At 32.2% G+C, this 12,280-nt stretch overlaps 1 protein-coding gene across 1 annotated transcript in view; it reads right to left on the bottom strand.

Annotated features, from left to right (window-relative positions):
* Nucleotides 1-12,280, bottom strand: part of LOC139489956 (uncharacterized) — a 61,427-nt gene that overhangs the window by 37,958 nt on the left and 11,189 nt on the right. Inside the window, exons 4-6 of the mRNA XM_071276806.1 lie at nt 3,705-3,794; nt 2,996-3,112; nt 1,699-1,910 (exon numbers count right to left, since the gene is read on the bottom strand). Of these exons, the coding sequence (XP_071132907.1) occupies nt 1,699-1,910; nt 2,996-3,112; nt 3,705-3,794 (419 nt within the window). The remainder of the gene's footprint in view (nt 1-1,698; nt 1,911-2,995; nt 3,113-3,704; nt 3,795-12,280) is intronic.

Genomic DNA, 12,280 nt, shown 5'->3' with positions numbered 1-12,280 from the left:
TTTGAATACAAGTTAAGAAATTCCGGTAAAGTCAATGATATCAAACTGATGTGCAATGGTATATCGAATTGGGTAATATTGCATTTAGTTTTTATTAAAGATTACAACTACTATTTTTTACTTCATATTTGAATATTTACGCCAATTGCCGCTAAGAAAGTAATAAAAAAATGTTTCCTTTTATTTTTTATACACTTTCGGAATTACGAATCTGAATTTTATTTTCAATTAATTTACACAATTAACTTATTGTATCTTTATTCTCATCGTGTATTAAATCTACGTGTATTAAATACAGCATACTCTTTCTAATCCTTTCTGTCAAGTTATTCTTTCCAAATAACAACATTCATACCTGTGTACGCTTGAACTCACACCAGCGGCTTAATAGCTACAAGGTAAACGAATTGACCTCAAGCCGAAAAATATACAGTGACCTTTACAAAATAATATACACATTAGTTGCATTGAAATGATTATCAAAACAATAACGGTAAATAGAACTGAACTATTTTCAGTTCAATGTCAGTAAAAATGTTCAATAAATATTTTATGAAAAAAATCTCAACAATAATGAATGAAATTTATACGAAAACATTTACTAGAGATAATTTTATAGGAGTTTAATTCAATCAATACAAATCGGTATATGCATATTCATTTTCGTTCATTCTTATATTGTGGTTAATAACTACGACCATTCATCAGCTGTGCGCTTTTAATTACGTATATTGTCGATAAGCTATAAGAGTTAAACGGATTTTATTTTTTCCCAGAATTCAACACATCGGGCTAAAACGTCACGACCCACTCGAGAATTCAACCAAAAAAGTTACAAATACTTGATTTTCTCCGTTATTAGAAGGAATATAAATTTAAAACTTTGCAAATGTGTTTTTTATGTTAAGATGAACATATTTAGATGATAAGTAAAAAAATTGCGGAATTTCCCTTTAATTATTCATTTTTATTTTCATATTGGTAATTTTGTAGGTCTTACATTGTTGATCATTGTTGATCATTGTTGCCATTTAAAGGTTATACCTTTTTAGATAATTGACAAAAATTTGCAAAACAATCGTCAATTCCGAGCATTAAATTTTTATCAAGAGTCATCTGAAAACTTTTGTGAAAGTAGACCTGGACAATTTGAGCATATTTTCCCTATCAGTTTTCTCTATTCCTTGTTGTTTTTAAGATAAGAGGATTAATGTATTTTACCCTCATGGTCTACTTTTACCAATGGTGACCATATTTGTAGAGTGGCCGAACTAAAAATACAAACTTTACTAGATACCGCAAGGATCATTCATTTAACAGTTTGGTTGAAATTGGTTCTGATCAGTAGTTTGAGAGGAGGTCTTTGGAAAAGTTGCAGACGTATGACGGCAGACGACAAGTGATAGCAAACTACATGACCAAGAAACAGTACAACGTACACAAATCATAGAGCTAGTTAAGTATTGTGACTCATGGCCCGTGCGGGAAATACCTACAAAAATGAATAAAAAGAACGGTTCTCATGGTAGACATTAATAATTCATTTTGTTTTCAGTTAATAAATGAATAACAAATAAGAGAAAGGAATATGCAAACTCATTGGATCCCATTGCCCCGAAAGGGTAAGCAGATCCTGCTTCATATCTGGCACCCTTAAGTACAAATTATCTATTAGAAAAACTGAATTCGTAAACTTACCGAAAACAGAAGCAAATTGTTGTTATCTTGAAATGAGTACCCAGCTGGAACAGATATAAAGCTGGAACTCGGTATGTACGAGGTTTGCTCTAGGACGATTGGTGTGTGGTTAAAACTTTTAAAATCCCATACAAATGCCCTCACTCTTACTGTTTCGCTGTATCCGAAATCACCGGATTCTCCCCAACCATTTATAGCATTAAATGGAACGCCTGTATTTAGAATGTGAAACCATTAACATAACAGATATTACAGACGATGAATGGTATTCTAATGTATATGATAAAATATATTGCAGCTTTTTCACTTGACAATGTGGTAATGACTTTTCCTTGTATATTGACTTGGAACTTATCTTGAGTGGATAGCTTTTACTTAACTGTAGCTTTTTGGTAAAACCAATCAATAAAAGCGCCGTTCTTTTGCTTCGGGTTTGTCAAGTACACGTACAAAGTTGTGAATAAACTTTGTGTAATAATTTGTATTTCATCTGAGTCGTCGTGCAAAAGTATGACACGGATTCAACAGTTAAAGCTTTATATGAATAGATTGGTGTTCACATCAAGGAAGAAAGTTTTTATGTATATCAAGACGACAACACTGAATATGAAACCTGCTGTGTACATGTCTGACTTGCTTAACCGGACTTCTACAGCCGTATAGACAACCATTATTGCTTACTTTCAATTAATTTGGCCTCTGGTGGATAGTGGTCTCACTGACAATCAAACTTCATCCCCTCATTTGTATATTCAATGTGTTAGATATATAGGAGTCCTCAGAAACATATGACCCTATCCGGACACAATATTAACATATCGAGCCCACCAGATTTTGATATTACTAGACAAGGAGCAAATATCAATTTTTAGGTCTTTGGTTTGATAAACCAGGGATGGAGCCCACCGAGTTGGTTTCTAGCTAAGAAAAACATAGTATATTCTTGTTTTATTTGTTTTACTTTTTTGAGAGATCAAATATTGTTTCACACTCTGATAACGTAAAGATGTTGAATAGATAATGTTTTGAGTTAGTGAAAATTGTTCCTTCTTAGTAATCCCTATTGGAATAAACCATATAAGACATGATAGAAACTTATTACTGACTACACAGAAAAAAATGTTAAACAAAGAAGGTTGTTTTTGTGATTTTGTTACGTCTTTGTGCTTTGAATTTTTCCTGTGTCATTGTCATGACCACGGGGGCGCATCTTTTTTTGTGCTAACGAAATGTTATTGATTTAACTCGTTCAAAAAGGAAAAAGTATATGATTTGACTTATCAACAATATTTCTTACCATTAGCACTCGACGATCCTGCTCCTCTTTTTGGAACCCATAATCTGATTTGACTATCGCTAAATGCGAAAACGACACCTCCAAATGGGTGACTGGATGTTTCATAAAATACGCTACCTGATGATCAGAAGAAATGTAACCTAAATAAATACCTTTGCAGGACACTCAATATATAATACATCATGATAGAGCACATAAGTTATTTGAACTATTTTTTTTATATCTAATCACACGTTATAACAAACAATCAAACAACTAGGTTTCTATTGCTACTTATTCATCCATTTTATAACCACTTTATAAAGCAAAAATAGAAGGCAAACTGTTTTTGTTTCCCACGGTTTTTTTTTATAGTGTAAGTATATAGATACTGTCAAACTTTACAATATATGCATGCATGGACATCGCCATCATGGATATGGTGCTTACACTCTGTGTTTTTTAGATAGGCTAAGGTATTTGCTTGTAGTACAAACAATAGAACTTGCAGGCTTAGTTATTTTCCAGTAATACTAACAATAATTAATCTGCATGAAGAAGTAAATTAACAGCGTGTTGCTCTTATTTTAATATTTTATGGAAAAAAACAGTTACCGTTTTCTTTTCGATGCCACCTTTTCGACAATGGTACTAATGATAAGACATTTTCATGATGGCGAGGTAGATGTGTCGTGTGACAATAAGATTCTTACTTATAGCAATACATTACCTTGTGCCTCATAAACCCAGCCTTGATCAGTATGCACCCTTACAATAACCCATGTGGCTGTATGTCCATTTGTTAAAGACTTGAAGTCACCTAACGTAAAATAAGAATAATGCATAAAGAAAGTTCACGATATTACACCAAAAAATATTCATGCTTATCATCTTATTATGCACCATCTCAAATTCTTACTTATACGTATTTAAATGTAGTCTTATTTTATAAGAATTCGGAGGTCCATATCATTTGCTTTCAACGTTTTTTATCGGATTTATTTTACTATCAATGCTAAACAACGTTTCAAAAAACGTAGTTAAAAAATCTCATAAAAACGTTGAAAGCAAACGATATTGACTTACGAAGTCATATATTATAGAACGAAAGTACAGGGTGCTTTTCATGTCCGTGTTTAAAACAATTAATCAAACAAACAAAATTATGTATTGGTAATATCAGTCAAAATAATAAGATTTAAGACAGCCGGTTCTTCATTTAGATAAAAATCTTACAAATGCATTGAATTTCTCTCCAAAAAAGCACATTTTATTGTATATCCAGACCGATTACTACATCTGCATTTGGTCCGGGAACACAGTTATCTACCTATAATTTTCGTTGATCGTTGTAGTTCCCTTTAAGTTCAGCTTTTTTTTTTCTTCTTTGTCTTTTATTTTCGACAGTTTTGTTATTTGTTTGTATTTAGGTGAAAGATGAGACTTCAAATATGCTGTCTGAAAAAAATAATCTTTTGAATGATTTGGTCAGGTAAATAAAGGTATAATTCCCTCTTCGAGGAAGCTCTCTGGTTTCATCCTTATCAGTGTCTTTATGTTTGGTGTTACAAGAAGAGCATGAGCTTGTAGACGATTCTAATTTTTTTTATATGTTTTGGGATAAAAGTCAAACTTAGTTCCCTTTAATTTCAGTGTAATTTTTCTTATATTTTTCTTTGTCTGATTTTGGAATTTTTATTTATGATAACCTTAATTAAAAAGGTATAAGTATTCTGGATTATAATATAACCTTTATCTTTAGTCTCTTCTACTGAATCAAACGCTTGACTCAAAATGCCGTCCGCATTATACCGGACCATACTCAATACAAAGAGCATGTCTTGACGCATTTCGTTTTGTAATAAAAATGCACGAAACAGTCAACCTTGACCTGCTGGCCCATATTAACACATGGATTTAACAGGAATAAGCAAACCAGCAACTTTGACATTTGTAAAATCTACTCACTTGTCAAAGTTTGAAAAAATATAGACAAAGAAAGGTTACTGAGGGGTTTCGTGTAACAAAACAAATAAAAATCTTATAATTCATGGTTTGATAAATAGGCTATCCGTTCTTTTGTCATTTCTTAATCAATGTTAACCAATAAACTCATCATAGATACCAGATTTAAAATGTTATACTTAGCCAAACGCGCGTTTCGTCTACACGGGTGTCATTCGGTTTAACAAGAGAAATGGTAAATATTGTATTTACTAGAAGGGAAAGGGAGCATCCACCTGTATTTTTTGGGATAAATGGTGAAGAGGTTGAGAAAATAAATATTCACTGTCATCTTGGGATAACCTTTCAGTCATCAGCTTCATGGCACACGCATATTGATATTATTTATAAAAAAGCATGCTCTCGTCTTTCTGTGCTTCGTCAAGTTAAACACTTATTAGATAGGAGTTCACTTATACGTATTTATTATGCTTTTATTAGACCTATATTAGAATATGGTGATGTTATTTGGGGCAATTGCTCCCAGCATGAGACTGAGCTTCTTGAAAATATTCAGATAGAAGCTGCTAGAATTATTACAGGATTACGACGAAATTCCTCCAGACAAAAACTTTATATTGAATTAGGTTTAGAAACTCTGGAGAATAGACGTAATAAACATAAGCTTATACTATTCTACAAAATATTAAATGGGATGACACCTGCATACTTATATGAGTTAATTCAGCCATATCTTCCCAGACAAACCCCTTATACTTTGAGGAATGAAAATAACACTTTTCACCCGCCTCTTGCTAGAACTAGCTCTTATTTTAATAGTTTCATTCCTTCCACTATAAGACTTTGGAATAGTCTTCCTTTGAGTTTACAAAAATCACCAAGTTTGGGTATATTTAGAAGTGGACTAGATAAGTTTTATAGGACTGATGATATATTTAAACCTTTCAACTATGGGATAAGGAAACTAAATATAAGTCATTGTCAACTCAGAAATAATGCTAGCAACCTTAAATCTCATTTGTTTAATCAGTTCTTATCCGAGAACACTTTTTGCACAAACTGTAACCAACCTGTTGAGGATAACCAACATTTCTTTTTTATTTGCCCTAAGTATAATGATGTAAGACAGATCCTTCTTGATTCCATTTACTCCATTGTTGATAATGTTGACATAAATATTGAATTACTACTTTTTGGAAACAGATTATTTTCATATGATATGAATATTGCTATTTTTAAATCTGTTCAGAAATATATCAGTGACACTCAACGTTTTGTTTGAAACTTACTTTAATTTTTGTTTCATCTATTTTTATTTTTTATTTTTTTTCTACACTCCAACATTAATTCATTTATTCCACTAAGCAAGCTTAGTGTCTCTTTCAAGCCATATATATATTTCTAATGACTTATAAAGGATATTTGCATGTTTCAAGGTACTTTAAATAACTGATGATTAATTGCCTATATATTTAAATATATTTTGCATTTAGTAAGTAACACTGTTAACATATATTTGCTCGTGTGTGCTCACAAGTAGCATGCATGTTCCACTATATTGCATTATTTTAAATACAGTTGTTGTGATTGAATTATACCTTGTACATGTAATATGGAGAGAGCTTTTATAGGCTGTGTCTGTTGCTCAATCCTTTTCATATCATAATGAATAAAATATGTTTAAAATCAAGAGAAATGGTCGTGAAAGAATATCTAACGGCAGTCATGTATTGAGAGACGATCGTGAAAGCTCTGGTAACGGATAGTTTAACTTATTTGTGAAACACCTGCTTTCAAGTCGACAGCAAATTAACAAGTGCCCGATACGGGAATTCCAAAATTCTAATTCAAGCTGATACGGAAATTCCAAAATTCTGATTCAAGCTGCGAGCGCCATCTATGGCCATGCCGAATATGGCAATGAGCTACAGACTGCAACACCCACGCACCCACTCAAATATTCGATTGAATTAAACCAGATTATTGAAAATATAAAATTTTTATAATCTCTATTAATTACAAATAACACGCTTTTTGTACCTATAATGGTCATATTTCAGTTTATCATGACATATTTGAAATTTAATCTTTAATGTATCTGATAGTACAGTAAAATTAAAGTATGTTCTTCCCTTAAAAGCATTAATTTGTATATGAAAACCTTGAATTTGTTGAATTTCCATCAAACTTGCTCGTGAAAGATCAGGCAACGCATTATTTTGATCAAATTACAAATTAATGCTTTTAAGGGAAGAACATACTTTAATTTTACTGTACTATCAGATACATTAAAGATTAAATTTCAAATATGTCATGATAAACTGAAATATGACCATTATAGGTACAAAAAGCGTGTTATTTGTAATTAATAGAGATTATAAAAATTTTATATTTTCAATAATCTGGTTTAATTCAATCGAATATTTGAGTGGGTGCGTGGGTGTTGCAGTCTGTAGCTCATTGCCATATTCGGCATGGCCATAGATGGCGCTCGCAGCTTGAATCAGAATTTTGGAATTTCCGTATCAGCTTGAATTAGAATTTTGGAATTCCCGTATCGGGCACTTGTTAATTTGCTGTCGACTTGAAAGCAGGTGTTTCACAAATAAGTTAAACTATCCGTTACCAGAGCTTTCACGATCGTCTCTCAATACTTGACTGCCGTTAGATATTCTTTCACGACCATTTCTCTTGATTTTAAACATATTTTATTCATTAAGATATGAAAAGGATTGAGCAATAGACACAGCCTATAAAAGCTCTCTCCATATTACATGTACAAGGTATAATTCAATCACAACAACTGTATTTAAAATAATGCAATATAGTGGAACATGCATGCTACTTGTGAGCACACACGAGCAAATATATGTTAACAGTGTTACTTACTAAATGCAAAATATATTTAAATATATAGGCAATTAATCATCAGTTATTTAAAGTACCTTGAAACATGCAAATATCCTTTATAAGTCATTAGAAATATATATATGGCTTGAAAGAGACACTAAGCTTGCTTAGTGGAATAATTGAATTAATGTTGGAGTGTAGAAAAAAAATAAAAAATAAAAATAGATGAAACAAAAATTAAAGTAAGTTTCAAACAAAACGTTGAGTGTCACTGATATATTTCTGAACAGATTTAAAAATAGCAACATTCATATCATATGAAAATAATCTGTTTCCAAAAAGTAGTAATTCAATATTTATGTCAACATTATCAACAATGGAGTAAATGGAATCAAGAAGGATCTGTCTTACATCATTATACTTAGGGCAAATAAAAAAGAAATGTTGGTTATCCTCAACAGGTTGGTTACAGTTTGTGCAAAAAGTGTTCTCGGATAAGAACTGATTAAACAAATGAGATTTAAGGTTGCTAGCATTATTTCTGAGTTGACAATGACTTATATTTAGTTTCCTTATCCCATAGTTGAAAGGTTTAAATATATCATCAGTCCTATAAAACTTATCTAGTCCACTTCTAAATATACCCAAACTTGGTGATTTTTGTAAACTCAAAGGAAGACTATTCCAAAGTCTTATAGTGGAAGGAATGAAACTATTAAAATAAGAGCTAGTTCTAGCAAGAGGCGGGTGAAAAGTGTTATTTTCATTCCTCAAAGTATAAGGGGTTTGTCTGGGAAGATATGGCTGAACTAACTCATATAAGTATGCAGGTGTCATCCCATTTAATATTTTGTAGAATAGTATAAGCTTATGTTTATTACGTCTATTCTCCAGAGTTTCTAAACCTAATTCAATATAAAGTTTTTGTCTGGAGGAATTTCGTCGTAATCCTGTAATAATTCTAGCAGCTTCTATCTGAATATTTTCAAGAAGCTCAGTCTCATGCTGGGAGCAATTGCCCCAAATAACATCACCATATTCTAATATAGGTCTAATAAAAGCATAATAAATACGTATAAGTGAACTCCTATCTAATAAGTGTTTAACTTGACGAAGCACAGAAAGACGAGAGCATGCTTTTTTATAAATAATATCAATATGCGTGTGCCATGAAGCTGATGACTGAAAGGTTATCCCAAGATGACAGTGAATATTTATTTTCTCAACCTCTTCACCATTTATCCCAAAAAATACAGGTGGATGCTCCCTTTCCCTTCTAGTAAATACAATATTTACCATTTCTCTTGTTAAACCGAATGACACCCGTGTAGACGAAACGCGCGTTTGGCTAAGTATAACATTTTAAATCTGGTATCTATGATGAGTTTATTGGTTAACATTGATTAAGAAATGACAAAAGAACGGATAGCCTATTTATCAAACCATGAATTATAAGATTTTTATTTGTTTTGTTACACGAAACCCCTCAGTAACCTTTCTTTGTCTATATTTTTTCAAACTTTGACAAGTGAGTAGATTTTACAAATGTCAAAGTTGCTGGTTTGCTTATTCCTGTTAAATCCATGTGTTAATATGGGCCAGCAGGTCAAGGTTGACTGTTTCGTGCATTTTTATTACAAAACGAAATGCGTCAAGACATGCTCTTTGTATTGAGTATGGTCCGGTATAATGCGGACGGCATTTTGAGTCAAGCGTTTGATTCAGTAGAAGAGACTAAAGATAAAGGTTATATTATAATCCAGAATACTTATACCTTTTTAATTAAGGTTATCATAAATAAAAATTCCAAAATCAGACAAAGAAAAATATAAGAAAAATTACACTGAAATTAAAGGGAACTAAGTTTGACTTTTATCCCAAAAAAAGCCCCTTAAAAGCATTAATTTGTATATGAAAACCTTGAATTTGTTGAATTTCCATCAAACTTGCTCGTGAAAGATCAGGCAACGCATTATTTTGATCGTGAAAGATAATGCGTGACCAGACTTTATACTAGTAATCAGAATTCAGTATTTCTTTTACCATTTGATAAACCTGCAATTGGTTGAAGTCTGTTACTATTTTATATTTGATAAGGATGAACATTATAGATTGCACTTTGTGAATACAGCTGTTTCTCTAATTACACCTCTTTTGGTGAGATCTAGAATATTCATAGAAAATTAATTTTGTTTACCAGTTATGCTCTCTGTGCTCCATCTCATAGAGACATAACTTGGGAATGTTACCAGTAGATATACATGTCCATATTGTTTACATTGAAATCTGTAGTAACCCTTCATTCGAGGTAGGAGCAGTTAAGAAAATTTGTGTTAGTTTCAACTCTGAAATTTACAGGGCATATAAACGTTGAAAATATATCGCACAGCACTATATTTTGACCTTTGAAAAATTGTAGTGCATATGAACTTTCAATTCTAGGATAAGATTTATTTCATAACTTCTTAGTGGATATGCAACGTTTAATCCAAACTGATATCCATAAAAAAAAAATCAGCAAAACAGCATCTTTTATACTACAGACTATAGAATACCATAGCGCAAATGCTGTAATGTCTCGTCTGCTTTACTTATGATAGTATATTTGTTAAACGTCTATAATATCAAGGGTTTTACTAGAAGTGTCAAATGCGCTTAAGGTAGATAGGGTGTCTTCCTCCATCTTGGATTTTGAAATACTAGAAAACAAGGTCTAGATCTTTGATGAAATGTGCAAATTTTTATAGTAGTAGGTAATTCATGTGTAAGAATTTTCATTATAATATAGAAAATGCCATGTTTGATCATATTTATGATTGTATTTTACAAAATAAAGAATTCTTTTGTTTGATTCATTTTTTTCCAACTTTGTCAAATAAGGGGAGGCAACTCAAATGCAAGGGCAGATAATTCAGATAATGTTACTTTTACAATAGAATGTGTTAGGAATTTACCCATTTTTGCATGTAGCAAGAAAACGAGTCCGGTGACCCCATTTTTTCTTTTTCTTATCTGAAAGCATAATATTGAAGCTATCTTCTCATATTTTATCTCAAAATTCTATGGTGTGGTTTGCGTTTTATGGCGGAAAAATGGGTTTTCCATGCATAAACTATACAAAATCTTGACAATTTTGAACAACCTGTAGCGTGAAAATAAGTCTGGTGACCCATTCTTTTTATTAATGTTTTTAAACAAGCAGGATATGAACTACATTTTGGCAAATTATTAAAAGATTCTATGGATTATAATTTAGACACCCCATCTACCTTAAGATTGTAAATGGTTAATAAAAAGAGTTCAAGGTCAGATGAACCATGTCATACAGATCTCTACAAATATCCCGTACACCAAATAAATGTGTTCCGATCCTTACAGTTCCTTAGAAACTGACAAATGTTATGCTTGGCCAATTAATTCGGAACATAAGGTCAAAAGTATATGAACCCTGACCGACAGCCATACATAGACATCTTACAATCATTCAATATATCAAATACAATTTACGTCATCATGGTCATATATGAAACATGCAGACAGACATGTACACTATACACGAAATACCTTGACACTATAGCATACAGGTATCTATACTATTAAACGAGAAGACCTCATTTTGTGTGTCGCTTCTCTTCCTTCCACAATAAATCAATCATCATGCCTCTGTGTCCTATAGGTAACATGCATAGTCGCATTTGTTATCCATTCTTATGATTATTCAGATTGAGTTATTTTGGGAGAAAAACGGCAAAAAAGGAGTCCGGATATGATTCCGTCATCACCCTGAATTTTAGTCATAGATAAGACTTCCGGTTTAAAACATCCACAAATACAACCAATCGTATGTAAGATAACAAAAATGAAAAATAAATAAGCCAATAAGAGCGTTCTCAATATCATGGTATTTAGATAAGTAAAACATGTGACACAAGTACAACCAATCGTATGATAGATAACAAAATGAAGAATAAACAAGCCATTCAGAGCGTTCTCCTTATCATGGTGTTTAGATCGCAAGAACCACAATTATTATACCTCTTTAGAGAGAAGAATTATTTTCGGCGTTTATCTACATGTAAACTACGATAATACTACTTTAATACATTTATATAGAGCAGGGGCGGACCCAGCCATTTTAAAAGGGGTTTCCCAACCTAGAGTTAAGGGAGGGGTTCCAGCTACATGCTCCCATTCAAATGCATTGATCGGCCAAAAAAGGGGGGTTTCAATCCCCGGAACCCTCCCCCTGGATCCGCCAATGTAGAGACTCTCCGTATTCTGTCAGGGACTTTCTATGTTAGTATAGAAAGTCCTTGATTCTGTTTACTCTTTTCTTTGAAATATTTACTAAAAGGGGTCATACCACTTGTATATACATGCATAGTCGCATTTGTCATCCATTCTTATGATTAATCAGATTGAGTTATTTTTGGAGAAAAACGGCAAAAAAGGAGTCCGGATATGATTCCGTCATCACCCTGAATTATAGTC

The sequence above is a fragment of the Mytilus edulis genome, chromosome 9 (assembly GCF_963676685.1).
Source record: "Mytilus edulis chromosome 9, xbMytEdul2.2, whole genome shotgun sequence".
NCBI lineage: Eukaryota > Metazoa > Mollusca > Bivalvia > Mytilida > Mytilidae > Mytilus > Mytilus edulis.
The sequence above is the reverse complement of the archived record's forward strand: the minus strand, read 5'-3'. Positions and strand labels throughout refer to the sequence as shown.